Source organism: Penicillium chrysogenum (genome assembly GCF_028827035.1).
Source record: "Penicillium chrysogenum strain IBT 35668 chromosome Unknown utg000004l_segment0_segment0, whole genome shotgun sequence".
NCBI classification, from domain to species: Eukaryota; Fungi; Ascomycota; class Eurotiomycetes; order Eurotiales; family Aspergillaceae; genus Penicillium; species Penicillium chrysogenum.
Genome location: NW_026622752.1, coordinates 1,761,057 through 1,778,371, shown reverse-complemented (window position 1 = coordinate 1,778,371; position 17,315 = coordinate 1,761,057). Strand labels below are relative to the sequence as shown.

Sequence of the window (17,315 nt, the reverse complement as noted above, 5' to 3'; positions counted from 1 at the left end):
CGAAGAATACCTCTGACTGCCGTGATTTGTCGGTCCCTTAGAAGCCGCCTCGGGAATATGGAGTTAGGCCGAATGACTGTGATTACTGTATTTTGGTGTTCTGACGATTTCGCTTTGTCTTGGGAATCAGCTTGAGTTTCCATAGTAGGCAGGATGCAGCTCAACCCCTTGTGACGGGCTATTGTGGACTATGTGCATATCGATATCATTGCTGCCCGTCAACGCTTGGCTGCTGTCCTTGGCTCCTGCGCTGCTAGTAACGCCAAGCAGTCAGTGATGCTCCCTGTGGTCGGACACCAGCCAGCGACCGACATGCTCCCGGTCTTTGGTGAATCTGAATTTCTAGACATCCTGTGTACTTCCTGCGGGGTTGGCCCTTGTGGGGGCGTCTCTGCCAAGTGGGCATGTTGTATGCAGGGAAACACCGTGCCATGAGTCTGTTAGTCCCGCGTACGCAGGGTCCGATGTATTTAAATCCACGGACAGGCCCAATCATGCCCAGAATGTGCTCCTTTCATTCCGACGATCTTCAGTACTGTTTTGTACGTGTAGTTCTGTGAGAAGATCTGACTGCCTCCGATCAACATGCATTTAACTCAGAGTTTTGCCTTGTCGTGCCTGGTGGCAACTGGTCTGGCTCTGCCTGGCATTGGTGGGACCAAACTCCAGGAAAACAAGGCGCGCAGTCCCGGTTACGCCCCCAAGGAGCCTCCCTTGACAACGCCATGGACTGACAAAGTCGGAACGAACCCCTGGCCTGAATATCCGCGCCCATTGCTGCAACGCCCTGAATGGAAGAATCTCAACGGGGTGTGGAAGTACCAAAATGCTGAAAATCTCGATGCTGTTCAGCAGCCCCCTTTTGGACAGGAACTCGCACAGGATGTTTTGATTCCGTCGTGTCTCGAGAGTGGATTGTCCGGTAGGAAATTCCCTGTTTGCTACGTTATCATCAGGAATTAACAAGTATTCGCAGGCATCCAAAGTGATTGGGCTTTGTACTCTTGGTTTTCGACATCCTTCGAAGTATCTCCTTCTTGGAAGGGCGAGCAGGTACTGCTTAATTTTGGAGCTGTAGACTATGAGGCCACAGTCTTTATCAATGGTCAAAATGCAGGCTTCAACCGTGGCGGATATTTCCGCTTCGTGGTAGACGTGACGCAGTACCTGAAGTTTGATCAGCCGAATGAGCTGTGAGTATCCCGGGATCACAATACAGTCGACTTGCATATCTGACTTTGGAATACAGACTTGTTTTCGTACATGATCCCACTGACGATGGTGACTATGTTATCCCCATCGGAAAGCAGACCCTGAGACCCAGTCACATCTTTTATACCCCGTGTAGTGGTATATGGCAAAGTGTTTGGCTCGAGACTGCTCCGTCCAACCACATTACCCAACTCGATCTTGACGCAAACATGGATGGTCAAGGTAAGTTGTCTGGTGTCAGTTTGTGGAAATGCTTGCTTGATTCTGACTGCATGTAGTAAGCATCACTGTACACAGCTCCGCCAATGAAACTGCCGAGGCCGAGGTGACTGTCCACAAAGATGGTGAGACTGTTGCAACCCACAAAGGCCCCACCAATGAGCAATTCCAATTCACAGTATCTTCACCGATGCTCTGGTCTCCGGACTCGCCAAATCTGTACAATGTTACTGTCAAACTCGGCGATGATCAGGTGGAGAGCTATACTGGCTTCCGCACAATCTCAAGGGGTAAGGTTGACGGAATTGAGCGACCCTTGCTCAATGGCGAGTTCATTTTCATGTTCGGCACCTTGGATCAAGGCTATTGGCCCGATGGTTTATACACGCCCCCCAGTAAAGAGGCAATGGTATACGATTTGCAGATGCTAAAGAAGTTGGGATTCAATATGGTCCGCAAGCATGTGAGTGTCGCCGTGTCGCATCGTATCCCATGGCTTCTCATGCTCACACCGTATGCAGATCAAAATTGAGACCGATCTGTTCTATCAAGCATGCGACGAGCTCGGTCTGCTTGTAATTCAGGACATGCCTTCCCTGCGCCCGCTCCAGTCCAGGAGGGATGCAAACGGCAACTCGGTTACTATCCTACCGAACGACCAGCAGCAGGTTGAATTCGCCCGCCAGTTGGATGTGATGGTCAACCAGTTCAAGAGCTTCCCTAGTATTGTCACTTGGGTAAGTTAAGGTGTTCAGCGAAAGCAAGAAGTATTCTGACGTTAACCGCTATCTACAGGTCGTTTACAACGAAGGCTGGGGCCAGATCACATCGTACCACCCCGAGTTTGCACTGACCGACCGGGTTAGACAGCTCGACCCTACTCGGCTTGTGGACTCGACGAGCGGTTGGGTAGACCACGGTGCTGGAGACTTTAGTGTATGCACCCTTCCGCTGTGGCTCAACCACGTGGCTAATTAATCTATCTCAGGACAACCACCACTACGCAAACCCCCAATGCGGCAGTCCCTTTTATTCTACGCCCTCGAGCCCATACGATCCCAACCGGATTGGGTTCCAGGGTGAATTTGGTGGCATCGGGACTAACGTATCCATTGAGAATCTCTGGAACGACCAGGCAGCCATCGACACTATCGACCAAACATACGAAATCGATACCACCATTGAGGCATGGAATTATCGCAGTCACCGTCTTCTGAACGAGCTCGAAGATCAGGTCCGGCTGTACGCATGTAGTGGCGGCGTTTGGACCCAGACGACCGATGTTGAGGGTGAGGTCAACGGTCTGATGACCTATGACCGTCGCGTGGAAAGAGTCGACGTGAAGCAGTGGCAGGCAGATATTAAGGCTCTCTATGATGCCGCCGCCGCACGGAGCTAGGGGACGGAAAGCTCGTAATGTATTTAGTGGACAGACTACCCATCTGAGGCTGCCCAGATGTCTGGATGAATGTGATGAGTATGGAGTATATAATCATATATTGGCTCATTATCCCTAAATGGAAACCCACGTTATGAAAAATGATCTATCACAACAGTTGGTAAGCCCGAAAGATCAAGATCAGCACTTCAACGGCCTCGCTTCACGATCTTCATTGGGAATATCTTGACTGGCTGTGTTTTTCGACAGCGTGGAGACTGTCACGGCTGTCAAATTTCCCCGGAAACCAAATTAGATTATGTTTCATGTTTCATCAAATATACGCGGCAGTCTCGAGTAAAATCCCTGTTCTAGACTGCCCTCACTAAGGTAGTGATCGTCTACCGCGGCTGTTTTTGAAACGTCCCAGGTTGAAGAGAAAACAGAAAAAGAAGGAAATCCCCTTTGATCTATCATTTCGGAAAATTAAAAATTAACAGATCAAAGCTCGTGTGAGGGGCACTTGAGTGAAAATTTTTTCCAGAAGAGACACCTATTGATCATGCCATACCCACCGGTCAGCGTTCCCTATCTAACCCATCATGCCATGCCATCACACGACACAAGTCATGATAATAGATTCGACTGCGGCTAGAGTGTTGCTTGACATGCATGTGTTCCCTGATTTTTCTACGCTATCGCCTGTTAGCTCCGATTGCCTCCTATAGTAGATTGCAGTGCGTCTGCAAACTGTGCACTCCTTCGGACCCACCCATCCATCAGTTCGGTCGTTTCTAGAAGCATACATTTATTAAGGGGGCGTTGTGACTGCTTCCTGGGACAACTGTATTGTCGTAGATGCTTAGAGTGCAAGTTGCTGACCTCAAGCCATTGATCACAAAGCTAGATTCTCATCCGTTAATGCACATATGCCTCCCATGAACACTATGTACACCCTAAGGCGCCCGAATGTCACCAGGTCGCAACCCAGTCGGACCCGAACGGAACCCACTTCGTCGCGGGTCCCAGGCGAAACCGTTGAGCCCGTAGCGGAGCTTCGAATATCCACAGCCAGTGAGCGAAAGCGAGATTCAAATTCCGATAGATCCATTTAACCCAATTAAGTTGCTCTCTTAGCACGAGAAATGGTTCGCGGAATTGACGCGTGCGATCTTACTGTTTTGAGCCATGCCAAAAACGCCATCTGATCTGTATACTAGTCTGATATAGATGAAGAGAGGTCTGACAGCAACCCTACGAGCCTGTTAGAGTTGAGCTTGCAGTATTCTTTACGTTTCCAAGTCGCTTGTTTCAAGTTGCCGAGTCTGACAGCACGGCAACGATGGATCTTGCCGTCCTTGGCTGACGCGGTCGCTTCTTTTTCTTTCCTTTTCCTTTTGGAGATTGCAGGGATCAGCCCACACATGCCTGGACGATCACTCCACTATCGAGATTGACTGAATCATCTCAGCCTGTGGTCTGATTCGACAATGGGCACTTTACTTACTCATTGAAACGAAGCCCTTAAGGAAAACTTCGGCTTGATATTATTGTGCTTGCATGAAATCGGGTAATTTCGCTTTTCTGGGTAAGAGTCATGGGCCATCTGGCTCCATTGCCTAGAGCGGATCCCCAATATGATGCGTTTTACAGTTTGGTGGCTCCCAATCTAATCGTGTTGCATGCAATATACCTAGGCAGAAGAACGGTGAACCGGAGTAATCCTAACAGGTATCGGGCATCCATGGTATAAATACTCGATCCGCCAGCTTGCCACGAGGTGCCCCAGTTTTATCTTCTCTCTTCATACTCCGATCCCTCTCGCATACTTCACTCTTTCCCAACTTTGTCAAACAAGGCCCCATCTGCTCACAAGGACAATTTCATACATACCAAAAGATATCAACACTAGAAGTATGGAGCGCAAGATGGGATCGGCTGCCGACCCAATGCATGTCGACCGGAAGATGCTCTATACGAGCTTGGAAGAGCGAATCAAGTACCTCCATAACTTCCTGGACTTCAACTCCGGTAAGACCTTACCATGAACCGCTTTCAAGTATCAGTCACAGCCACTAACGTTTTCCCAGCTGATATCGAAGCACTGTTGACCGGCAACAAATACATCAAGCAACTGATCCCGGCAGTGGTCAACCTGGTATATAAAAAGCTTCTCCAATACGACATCACGTCTCGAGCCTTCCACACACGGACAACAGTGGACGAGAGGGAGCCCGAGGAGGAATATCTTCACGAAGAGACACCCAAAATCCAGCGACGAAAGATGTTCCTGCGGTGGTACCTGACTCGCCTATGCCAGGACCCAACCACGATGGACTTCTGGCGGTACTTAAACAAGGTTGGGTAAGTTCACCCGTCACCTTCCCTCCACATATTCCCGTTCCCGGGATCAACTCTCTGTGCTTGTGCAACGCGCTAACGTGGGGTTTCGTAACACAGCATGATGCACAGCGGACAAGTACGCATGTCACCACTGAACATCGAGTACATCCACCTCGGCGCATGTCTGGGGTACATTCAAGACATCTGGATTGAAGCGATGCTTTCGCACCCGCACCTGTCACTGCGACGCAAAATTGCGCTCGTGCGTGCCGTCAACAAGATCCTCTGGATCCAGAACGATCTCTTCGCTCGGTACCACTCGAGCGACGGCGAGGAGTTCGCGGACGAGATGTCTGAGTTCAACTACACCGAGGATCAGGAGGGATACCTTGGCGACAAGCGCATTCTTGGCAGCAGCTCCGGTAGCTCGACCGAGGATGACAGATCCAGTATTTCCAGTGGTGTGGCGCCTTCTATAGACAGTGCGGCTCCCTCGACTACATCCAAGGTGTCGGCGTGTCCTTTCGCGGACATGGGCAAAAACAGTTCGACCGAGACGAAAATTTGGGCCAATTGAAGGGCTGTATTATTGAGCGAGTCACGATTTGCATCTTTCAGGCGCTTGGGGGGGTTATGGATTAGGATAGGGCTAGATTTTGGAAGCCTGGGGATTTGGAAATACATTTGATCAACATACAACATAGACCGTGTTGGATAATTCAAAAAGAACTTGAAGAAATTAGCCCCTTGGCATCTTCATCTTCATCTCCTTCATCTTCATTTCATTCGCCGGACCTCGCGGAATGTCTCCGGCTTTGTCATCTTTTTTCCCCCACAACTCCCGTCGGCTGTCATTCAAGGTAGTTGAGGAAGACGTTAGGATTTTATATCCGCACATACACCGGAGATAATTGATTAAGCCGTTTGAATAGTAACAGACCACCGGAGATAACTTACCGATCTACGTTCAATAATAAAACAGTGAGCTACACCCCCTTTGCTGTTTCCGCCCCCCTCCCTGCAACTCTATTTGGTTAAGATCAGACCTCCTCTTAAACCAATTTAGCCCCTCCCATTCGAATAGACCAGTCCCTTTCTGTATTAAGGAGATATCCTCCCGTATTATCCTTCTTCAACTCCCCGAAACACTCACAATGGCGCAATCAAACAAGCCGGTGACCCCGCTTATCATCAATAATGAGTCCATTGAGACCGATATCAAATTCGAGGTTCACGCCCCCGCCACTGGCGAGCTGAGTGGCTATTGCGCCGGTGTGTCTGTCGACGATGCCAACCGCGCAGTCGACAGTGCGCAAGCCGCCTTTCCCGCATGGAGCAAGACCACGGCAAACGATCGCCGCGACATCCTATTGAAGGCCGCCGACATTATGGCCTCACGCAAAGAGGAATTAATTCAGTACCAGCGTGAGGAGACCGGGGCCGGCCGGCCTTTTCAGAGGCCACCTTCAATATGGGTGTGCTCTTCATCAAAGATTTCGCGGGCCGGATATCCACGATCGAGGGTGTTGTACCGAATGTCAGCCAAGAGGGCGAGGGGGCCATCGTATACAAGGAGCCGTACGGAGTAATTCTGTCAATTGCGCCATGGTAAGCTCCATCCAATGTGTGGCATATACTGCAGTTCATCAGCTGGCTCGGGACATTTTTTTAAATCGATTGATAGGAATGCGCCTTTCATCCTAGGTACGCGCGCAGTTGCGCTCCCTCTTGCGGCTGGTAACACCGTCGTCCTCAAGGGTTCCGAGCTTTCACCAAAGTGTTTCTGGGCTCTGGGCGACATCTTCCGCCAGGCTGGTCTCCCCGCCGGATGTCTGAACGTCGTCTTCCACCAGCCCTCCGATGCTCCCGCCGTCACCAACGCCCTCATCGCCCACCAGGCTGTACGCAAGGTTAACTTCACCGGTAGCACAATGGTCGGTTCGATTATCGCTTCTACCGCAGGTAAATATATCAAGCCTGTACTGCTCGAGCTGGGCGGCAAGGCGTCGGCGATCGTTTTGGACGATGCGAACTTGGATAAGGCTGCCATGAACTGTGCCATTGGATCCTTCATGCACGTATGTAGTGTTGATTCTACCGAGACAAGGATATCTCATACTAACAAACGATGCACAGTCCGGTCAAATCTGCATGTCGACCGAGCGGATTATCGTGCAGCGCTCGATCGCAGACGAGTTCCGACAGAAGCTTGCTGAGACAGCTGAGAAGTTGTTTGGCAAGGACGCGCCCGCGCTGTTCTTGGTCAACGCCGCAGGCGTCGCTAAGAACAAGAAGCTTGTTACGGACGCTGTGTCCCGCGGAGCTACGCTCCTATTCGGCGACGCCAATGCAAGCGAGTCCGTTAACACAGGCATGCGACCGATCGTCGTTGAGGGCGTCACCAAAGAGATGGACATGTACGCGACCGAGTCGTTCGGCCCGACAGTGTCTCTCATGGTTGTGGACACCGAGGACGACGCGATCGCACTAGCCAATGACACCGAATACGGCCTGACTGCGGCTCTGTACACCAACAACCTGTTCCGGGGGTTGCGGGTGGCGAAGCAAATTGAGTCTGGGTGGGTTTTGAGTTCCAAACACAGATCACATCATCTGGGTGGAGATTGGATTGAGGCTAACTTTGTCCCCTTTTTTTTTCTTTCTAGCGCCGTCCACATCAATTCCATGACTGTACACGACGAGTCTGTCCTCCCCCACGGAGGATGGAAGAGCAGCGGCTTTGGTCGCTTCGGAGGAGTTTCTGGATACGACGAATTCCTGCAGACTAAGACTGTGACTTGGCATGAGTAGAGGCTAGACTCGCAGGTACATAGGTGACTTGTTTGATTTGGCCCCGTTTTGGGTCCGTTTGGCCCCCGGCAGAGATTGGGCCGCCACGGGCGACTGTTTCCTTGGTTGTCTTGACAGGGCTTGTTCTGGGCTTGTTTGGAGCCCATTCGGGGTTTCGTTCGCTTTGATCCGAACCTTGCAGTCAATGTAGCCAATGACGGAGCCTTCTCGTGTCGCCTAGAGGTGCTACAGGAGGATGTGGTCCGGATACCCGGCTTATACCGAATAGACGAGTTGAATGACTCGATGTGATGTGTGATTTATGTTGCATCGGGCTCATAGGGTAGTATATGGCTGGAGGGGGGTATTTTGACATTTATTTCTCTTTCCTTTTTTGGTTCGGAGCCTCCGATTTAGGTCTGTCTTGGTCTTCGCCATGAGGCTGAATGTCATGTGATTTAATCATTTCTCTCATATCAGCCTAAAAATACCTATTTTGTCGCAAATGAAAGGCCTGAGTCCATGAATACACCAAATACTATTGGAATTCCAGCCTTTGGACCCGATAAAGAAACCTTTGAACCTCGATAGTTGCTGCGAAGGCGCTGAACACGAGTCCCCACCCCAAATTCAGGCACAGAGAACGCAGCAAATCACCGCCAATTGCCAGGTGAGACACAATCCATTCTCTATTTTTATTTTTATTTTTCATTTTTACATGTCTTAATCCTAAGAAACGAGGGATTACAAGGTGCAAACACGGAATACTTCGTGCATAACACGAAGTATATTGTATGTTGTATATGCACTCGATACAAGCTGCTAAACTTCGGCCCCCCTGAATATCAACCTGTTGATCTTTCCCGTAGACATCATACCCCCAATGAACCGGTGGGATCGGCAATTGTGTTTGTTCCGGCACGGGCCTGGCGGTGTGGAGTGACGTCGCGATTGTCGTGATAATCGCGAACATCAGTGAATATCAGAATCTAACCTCGCAGGTTCGGTTCGAAATCCTCCCCCGTGGAAGGACACATGGTACCTGCAAGGCACAACGCCCTGTGCGGCTGTAGTGAGGGTTTTTGTTTAGTACAATACATGTACGACGCCCGTCACAGGGCTTGGGCCTGAAGGCGCAACCCTGTAATCTTGCAATCTCCCGAGACCACTTTTAGTCGATGTTCCTTCCCTTTTTTTGTTTCTAAACAGTGGCGGAGATGAAGGAATATAAGGGATGTCTTGAAATGTGCGACATCTAATTTTATTATAGTAAATGTACGATCATAGCTGAGATGTTCCAAAAGACTTCAGCCTGAGTTCATGGCGACCATGGATAATCCTCGGATCGTATTTTTGGTTCCCAGGTTCCACGGATCCGAAATGAGGGGGAACCTTAGCTTAGGTACCTTCCTTGGAAGGCTTAAGGTAAACAAACATGTCTACTCCGTACACTCCAAAAACATTATTAGCCGGCTCTGCACCTGCATTCCTTCAAATACGTCTAATACATTTAATACATGTATTTCCCTCTTTTGGCCCCCAGTTTAATGGTATTTTTAATCTTACATTTCGGGACATTCTCTACATTAAGGGTTGGCCGTTATTAGGGATAAAATTAAGTTCCGGGTTCCCGCCAATGAGAACTGGTGCCTGTCCATTTATGATTATTACCTGACCTGTAACACACAGCCTGACGTTATGTTGTTACAATCACATCTGAGCCACAGCCGGCCCGCATGCCCCACGAGGACAAGATGATGGGCACGAGACGGTTATGCGAGGCAGTTCCCTGTCTACAACAGTATTATGGTCTACATATATGTCGGGTTATGATAGAACTCGTACGCATTGACAAGTAAGACAGGGAAGTCAAAGCCACAAAATAATAAAAAAAGTAAAAAGTAAAAAGTAACCGAGATGAGGTGGATGAGATTTGGTTAGTCTGCGCGTGTCTTTTGGTTTTTGAGGATTTAGTGTAGACCCACCTTGGATGGACCTCCGAGCTAGAAATGTAGTTCGCCTCCCCTCCTTCTTCCTTTATTATTTCTCTCTTTTCATCCCACTCATCACGATCCTTTTTTTTTCGTTTTTCAACGATAGTCATTCTTTTATTTCCCGACCCCAGTCATTCTTTGTCAATCTCGACACTAAATCATCATGCGTTTCTCCGTCGCAACCGCTTTCTCCGCCCTCGTGGCCGTGGCCGCTGCCTACACTTCTCCTGACTACAGCCAGAACCCCAGTGGCAATGCCATCGTCGCTCCTGGCCTGAACGAGATCGTGCCCGAGGGCAAGACCTACACCATCAAGTGGCAGCCGTCTACTACTGGTCCCATCTCTCTGGTTCTCCTGCGCGGTCCCTCCAACAACGTCGTCCCTCTGAAGACTCTCGCCGAGTCCATCCCCAACAGCGGCGAGTTCAAGTGGACTCCTGGCTCTGACCTCGAGGCCGACACCACCCACTACGGTCTGCTCCTCGTTGTCGAGGGTACCGGCCAATACCAATACTCCACCCAGTTCGGTATCTCCGCCGCTGCTGGCTCTGGTTCCAGCTCCAGCGCCGTGACCATTGAGACTACCGAGACCACCACCATCTGCCCCGAGACCGAGACTCCCGTTCCTGCCTCGTCCACCGTCTACTCCAGCGTCGAGATCACCACCACCATCTGCCCCGAGTCTGAGACCACCGCTGCGGCCACCACCCCCGGCCCCAAGGTCACCCCCACCGGTGTCTCCCCCGTTGGCCCTCCTTCCAGCACCCCCTTGAGCTCCATCCGTCTCACCACCAGCGCCGTTCCTTCCGGCACCGCCTCTGCTTCTCCCTCGGCCTCGTCCCCTGTTTTCAACAGCGCTGGCCGCAACGCCGCTAGCTTCGGTGCCGTCATGGCCGGTGTCCTCGCCGCTTTTGCCCTCTAAGCGCATTCTCTTAAAATGGAATTGCGTGTCGATGGCCTTTGGTTTTTCTTTCTGCCACAAGCACGGAAATAATGTCTTGTTATTTTCATAACGCTTAATTTATTGATATCTTGATATGGGCTTTCTGGATCCTGTCTTTCGGCTGAGTTTTCCGCATCTCATACCACGTTTCTCTTCTTGTGTTCTATTTTCTCGCATCTTTCTCAGCTATGGTTGCGTAATGTGAAGTTCATGTCCTTATGCTTCTTCGTTGTAGTCTACTTGTGCTCAGGTAGATACTGGGGCATGGGTCGTGTTTTCATCCCGTATAGACTTGTAGGTATCTACCATAATCTAGGCGTGAAAACGAGGTAGTGCAGTTGATATCTCGATAGACTTGGTAGAGGTCTAAGCCCTTCGTTGCCATGACTTCATCTAGGTCGCTTCCTGGCGCCACGGAACCAAGTGACACGGAATCAGGCAAAATAGAGGCAAAGCAAAGGCTGGCAAATAGTGCCTGAGGAAACGCTTGCATTTTAGTGCAGCACCAAACAGGTAGCAAACAGCTCAATGCAGCAAACTGATTGCACTTGCAGATCCAATGCGGTCCAACCTTAGAAGTCTGTTTGTGCATAACGCAAACTAAAAAAACAGACCCTGCTCCAATCTACATACGTATATACACACAAGTTAAATAATATATAGAAGGTAAACACAATATAAATTTAGTTACACTGCATAATAGTTAATAGACGCTATTTTGGGCTGTCTATGGTAAGCCCGACCTTTGTCACTTTATCAACGGAAGTTGGGGAAAAACCATAACATCTTCTTCAACAATTACCAAGAGATGGATACATAGTTTGAGGTACCAAAGAGATGGTTAAAGCTGCTATCGTGCAGATATAGTGTAGCTTTCTTTGATTCAGTGAAATATCACATCCTAGAGATGTATTTAGTATTTGTATTTCCCCCCCATAGCAACTAGCCTGTTATTCTCTCTTCGCTTTGAATCCCAGGGACCAGGGACCGTACTTCCTCCGCGCTCGTAAAAGTCCAGTCTCCAAAGCCACAACAATGGGCCACGGACGCCTTTTCTCCTGGCTTGTTTTCGCCACCCTTCTCCTTCTAGTAATGGCCTTTTTGAACCATTTCCTCACGCCTATACTAGCCCTCCTAGCGCTCACAGCCATCAATTCTGTAGACCAGCTACTAAATCGACTCCGCCTGTTCATATAGTATGTACTGATCGTCCGCTACGGGACCGTACGTCCCCAGTTCCACGCACTACTTTGGTCATCAGGTATCAGATTGAACATGACTATCAACAGGTTAGTTAGGCTCTCTGATTATTAATCGAACTTCGGCTTCACTCACGCTCACCAAAGGCACCGAATGTATCATCAAGTTGTTCGAAGATATTCGCAGACGGGTATTCGGATGATTCGACGGGTGCTTGGTCTGGTCGGTCGTTTGTTCTACCATGGTCGTGTGTTGCTTGGGGTATGTGTGACGGCTCTCTCAAACGGGACGGTGCGTGAATTGTTGACATTGGAGGATGATCGCGGACATCTTGAGAGGATGGGGAATAGCGCCCAGTATGGTCTATACGGGCCGCTTGTACACTCGAAATGGCACCCCTTTCTATGTCCTTGGGAAGATTCGTCTCCAGTCCCCCTCTCAAGGCACTGGACATCTCTCGCTCGATGGTTACTCTCAGTAATTCTGTTAGAAGCTGTGCAGTCTGCTTGGCAATACGATTGTGGGGCCCCAAAGCTGTGCTAGCATGGATGATTCGCATGATCCCGGCCTTAGCCTCGTGCGCAGCTGTAGTAAAAGGTTGACTAGTTGGCAGGATGCAAAGGATAACTCCTGCAGTAAATTGTTGTAGAGAAGCGAAGGATTCGGCGAAATGATGCTTGAACCGGAGGACTGGAATGCGAGATATCCGTAGTGCAGCGGTTGTGGCCACTCTCAATGACTCGTGGATTGCATCCACCACCAAGGGTGAGCAAGAACCAGTGATTTTCTGCTCGAGTAAAGGCCGATGGGCTTGTATCAGAGCTCCATCGTATGTCAATTGGAGAGTTGCAGCCTGTAAAATGATTGTTTCTGCTTGATATTTAGTGCGTTGCGGTAACCCTTCGATTTGCTGTTGGAACTGCTCTAGGCGATTGTCGCGGCTCCAAAACTCGAAATCGAACAATCGAGGAACCCTTTTTCGCCAGGAGACTAATTGTTCCTCTGAGTCTTGTGCGGCTTCTGCAATTGCCAGAATGTCTTCTTCTATTGTCTCTTTTCTTAATTGGAGACGCCGGAACCGCGAAAGAATGTGTCGAATGATGTTGTAGATCTCATATTTCATCGCGAAAAACTCAGCTGTCGTTGTTGGCATTCCATCGCCAGATATCCACTCATTTTTCAGAAGAAGTGGATCAATGGCTAGGTCATCCATGTCTCTGAGTGAATGCAAAGCGACGAGTCCAGTATCAATAGAGGAAGGTCGCCCATAGATAATAGACGCAAACGTGTCACCGACAATAGCATGGTTCCAACAGCGAGAGCGGATCTCATCCACAACAGGACTTTCACATCGTGCTGATTTTGTATAAAGACGGAGGGCATAGGCGGACCTCACAGCCATACCAGAAACAGTCCAAGCAATACTCGGCGAACTATGATAAACATAATAAGATGCCACCAAGAAGCAAACTTGGACAGCTTCAATCCGGCAGTCAATTGAGATATCGAGTAGATTCCGTCGTATCTCATTTATCATGCCATGGATCAACTTCTTCCCGTCAACGGAATGTTCGCGCAACAATTCGTGTCCAGGCCATCTCTGATCTGGCAGCGCAGAATTCAGCCCGATCATAGCCACTGCCAGGACAGCCATGGTAGGACTGAGATCTTGGCGTCTCCACGAAGTCTGAGAGATTATCCTGCGTGCGGTCTGGCGGAATGAGGGTTCATGGAACAGCAAGATAAACCATTGCATTCGGTCGAAATAGACGTCGATCAAGGCTAACATCACAGCCTCTGGAGGAAGCTCTACCTCTGTCAAATGCCATAATGAGTTGTCCAATGTAGGATCCCCCGTATCACCAGGGATCGATGCACCGGTTAGGGTCCGGCCTGCTTCTTCCTCGTTGAAGACCCGTCTGGCGAAGTCAATAGCAGAAGCATTAGCACCGGACTGCGGCTCTTTCGGAGAGCGCTCCGGATAGGAGGTTGAGGTCTCTGGGGCATAGGATATCTCGGATCCTTCAGTGTCATGTGTAAGATTTGAATTTTTGTGTGTCGCCGGTGCGATTGCTTTGTGTATTCTGGAATTCACATGCAAATCTCTGCCCCTTGGGTTTTGTCTGCGACTCCGTCTCCCTGTGCGCTGGGATGTCTCGCATTTATGTCCAGCGCGAGTACAGAGCACACAGGGACGTGAGCTTTCGCACTATACAAACGCTGTCAGAACCATAGATTCAAATTAAGGGGGCGGCGTGGAGGGATCTACCTTGAGTTTCTGGCGGCGACATCTGTCACATGCTCGCGGTGTGCGGAGTGGCTTTTGCAACAGACAGGTCTCTTGCTCCATAAATATACCAAGATAGGGTCTGGCCAATTCCGTGCAAGAGTCGAAATCTCCAGGCCTGTATCTATCCACATGTGTCACTGGGGTTAGAGCTGGGGTAGAACTGGGGTCCCCGCAACTTCGGTGATGGCCGAATAACCGCGGGAAACCGAATTTAGTCTTCGCCGGCAAAGCATAATATTGATTTCCTTTCATTCTTTGTACGCTAAAATGACTAAATGCTTTTAATCTATCAAGTTACGGCCAGACCCAAGAGGTGTCCTCGAGCATTCTGCGCCTGTGAAAGAACAATCTCAGCCGCAGGATATGTTTGTAGTAAATGCCCAGCTGCTTCCTCGCAAGCATACAAGTTCGACATGGCCTGCATCCTCACAATACTATCCGGAACTTTCAGGTCGGGAAGGCTTGCCTCCAGAATAATAATAAGTATAGTAATAGTGCTTCCGGGGAGAAAATGAAGCATCCTGCAGTCATGCAGTTCATTGAGAATCTCATTCACTTGCAACGTCAAGCCTCTCATTTCCGAGATAAGGGTGGTCTGGATACCATCTCCTTTTCTCGACGCAGCCTGATAGAGTATGGACATCGCAGTGAGATGGAGGAGATAAAGGAAAGCCTGGTGGACGAGGAGGACAATCTCCGGCGACTCTGCATGACAATCGCGCAAGAGTGATGGCGGGAAATAATGTGCCGGGGCAGGAAGGTCCTGAATCCAGGCCTTCAGGAGCTGTTCGCATCCAGTTATGGCAGCCTGAGATACATTGGACCTTGGTACCATGGAGTATTCACATTCCCCCGACGGCGACGGCGACCAAGCATCTTGATAAAGAAGATTGATGATGACGCCCACGCAATGGGCGAGCTTAATCTCCTGAATGAATAGAAGCATCATTCGCTCTTGGTTTTCCCAGCTGAGCATGGCGGATGCTTCTCCCAACATAACCAACACGAGTTCATGGTATAGTTCGGAGGAATAGTATCTCGTAGAGTCCAGTAACGACATTGTGACATCGCTGTTTGGGATTCGTAGCGGTCGACGGAAACCGAGAGAGAGAATGCGGTCGCGCACATAGAGACACCACCACATCCTGTGCTTGTGGGAAAAGCTACCTGTTTCTAAACTCCCAAGAAGATCAACGCGCTGTGCTGTGGAGTATGCGAGATCAAACCAGTATGTCGGGTCTTTGTGGCCACTGCCACTTCCATGCCACTGCATCATGAACAGCAATGCTTGGATCTGGGTATATGCGTTTGGTTCGGTCTCGAATTCATAAAGAAGCTGACGATAGAACCGGAATTAGTCTCCACTTGCCGTGGCTTTTGTCTTCTCCAGATATCTTACCTTGGCTCGCCCAAATAATGTCCTTCGCAATGCTTTCCGTGATGAGAACCCGGCTTTGACGGCAGTTTCCTGCTCAATAAATGCACTGCCGGCCAACATGACAGCTTGATGAAGAAGCGGGCTCGGGAACCGGGATTCATCCTCGACCATGACATTTAATAAAAACCATTGCAAATCAATGACAGGTAGGAGAGGATGAACATATTTGATATAAGCCGCGAGCAACTCATTCCGAAGGTCGATCGAAACTATTCTGAGAGCCCCTTTCAACTGTAAATATCCTTTACTTTCTTCGGAGAGATTCGGCAGCCGCGCTTCGAAAGTTCGCTGTAGTTCGAATGGTGGGTTGTGCTCCCCTAGAATAAGATCCGGGGTCCGCGGAGAGAGCAGCTCGTTTATCGTCGTAAGATAACTGTCTAAGGGATATGTCTGGGGCACATTGTGCGTCAAGGTCATGTGTGGTTGACCAGATATCGGCTTGATCCCCGATGCGATGAACTGCCCAAAGAGATCTAGCAATGTCAGCGACTAGTTATGCGGAGATCAGGAGTATATGCTTGGCACATGTGTCCTACCTGGATCATCCCCGCCCCTGTCCAACCGATCTACATCCTCGGCATTGGAGAACGCCTCCAGTAGACTAAGAGAAGATGGGAGATCCATCGGCACCGACTCCGGTTGCTTCTTCCTTTGCTGCTAAATGGATTAGCGCTAGGGTAACCTCTATAGGTAGGGAATATTTACCTTGATTCTTGGGGACACAGTGGGAAGAACTCGATTGATTGCGATAAGCACGTGAACCGAGGTCGGTTTCACACCGGGCCTTTAACTGTCGGCACTCGATACACCCCAGCGGTGGTCGTGGCTCCTGTATTCTTAGCCAGACTTATGTTGTATGTTGTACAACACTGTGTTGTAGGATTGCCCTTAATATGAAGGGGATACGAGAATCATCCGCGTCATCCGTGGGGAAAGTCGGGGCCCCGCATTTTCGAGGATCCGATGGGTTTTCATGGTGATAATTGGCTGTTCCTGATTTCGACCTTTCAAATCTAGACTCTTAAGCTGCTGGAAAATTGCGGTGAGTGGACGCTCATCTTCCACCGGAGAAGGGGGAACTTCCACCGGAACTTCAGGAGCCAATCACATTGCCCGAGAAATTTAATCTTCATCTGCTCCATATAGTTACTACTCCGTACAACGACTTCATTCATTAACCATGAATAGTACCGAAACTACAGAATATTCAGGAGTCACTTGAAGACAATCCTTCGTCCTTCGTCCTAACCACCATCTACCCCTCTCCCCAAGCACAATCCGCAAAACCCCTCTACCAGACTCCAACGGATTCCCAGGTGCTCATCCTCACCCATCAAATTCGACCTCGCAAAACCCGGCCAGAACGCGAAAACCCGCAGACCACAACTATGGGGCCGCTTGTGTATCTGAACAATAAACATATTCAACGCCGCCTTGCTTACGCGGCACTCATCCAAAGCCGTAGCATAAACACCACTGCTGGGATCGGTCGCCAGTTTCATTGACCA

At 49.7% G+C, this 17,315-nt stretch overlaps 5 protein-coding genes across 5 annotated transcripts; 4 read left to right on the top strand and 1 right to left on the bottom strand.

Annotated features, from left to right (window-relative positions):
* Positions 1 to 585: 585 nt before the first annotated feature.
* Positions 586 to 2,830, top strand: N7489_006598 (putative hydrolase; the record flags this gene model as incomplete). Its single annotated transcript, XM_056712348.1, has 7 exons — positions 586 to 922; positions 977 to 1,193; positions 1,250 to 1,434; positions 1,491 to 1,894; positions 1,953 to 2,168; positions 2,227 to 2,367; positions 2,420 to 2,830. The coding sequence occupies 7 exons, from the start codon at positions 586 to 588 to the stop codon at positions 2,828 to 2,830; spliced, it is 1,911 nt and encodes a 636-aa protein (XP_056566063.1).
* A 1,895-nt stretch (positions 2,831 to 4,725) lies between these two features.
* Positions 4,726 to 5,729, top strand: N7489_006597 (protoglobin family protein; the record flags this gene model as incomplete). The annotated part of the gene is made up of 3 exons (XM_056712347.1): positions 4,726 to 4,840; positions 4,900 to 5,173; positions 5,270 to 5,729. The coding sequence occupies 3 exons, from the start codon at positions 4,726 to 4,728 to the stop codon at positions 5,727 to 5,729; spliced, it is 849 nt and encodes a 282-aa protein (XP_056566062.1).
* A 577-nt stretch (positions 5,730 to 6,306) lies between these two features.
* Positions 6,307 to 7,963, top strand: N7489_006596 (aldehyde dehydrogenase; the record flags this gene model as incomplete). Its single annotated transcript, XM_056712346.1, has 5 exons — positions 6,307 to 6,577; positions 6,646 to 6,760; positions 6,837 to 7,230; positions 7,289 to 7,731; positions 7,819 to 7,963. The coding sequence occupies 5 exons, from the start codon at positions 6,307 to 6,309 to the stop codon at positions 7,961 to 7,963; spliced, it is 1,368 nt and encodes a 455-aa protein (XP_056566061.1).
* Positions 7,964 to 10,099: 2,136 nt separating this feature from the next.
* N7489_006595 (GPI anchored serine-threonine rich protein) lies at positions 10,100 to 10,858 on the top strand (the record flags this gene model as incomplete). The annotated part of the gene is made up of 1 exon (XM_056712345.1): positions 10,100 to 10,858. The coding sequence occupies one exon, from the start codon at positions 10,100 to 10,102 to the stop codon at positions 10,856 to 10,858; it is 759 nt and encodes a 252-aa protein (XP_056566060.1).
* A 1,235-nt stretch (positions 10,859 to 12,093) lies between these two features.
* Positions 12,094 to 17,309, bottom strand: N7489_006594 (fungal specific transcription factor domain-containing protein; the record flags this gene model as incomplete). The annotated part of the gene is made up of 7 exons (XM_056712344.1): positions 12,094 to 12,158; positions 12,215 to 14,163; positions 14,774 to 15,153; positions 15,202 to 15,705; positions 15,769 to 16,280; positions 16,344 to 16,464; positions 17,250 to 17,309. The coding sequence occupies 7 exons, from the start codon at positions 17,307 to 17,309 to the stop codon at positions 12,094 to 12,096; spliced, it is 3,591 nt and encodes a 1,196-aa protein (XP_056566059.1).
* Positions 17,310 to 17,315: the final 6 nt, after the last annotated feature.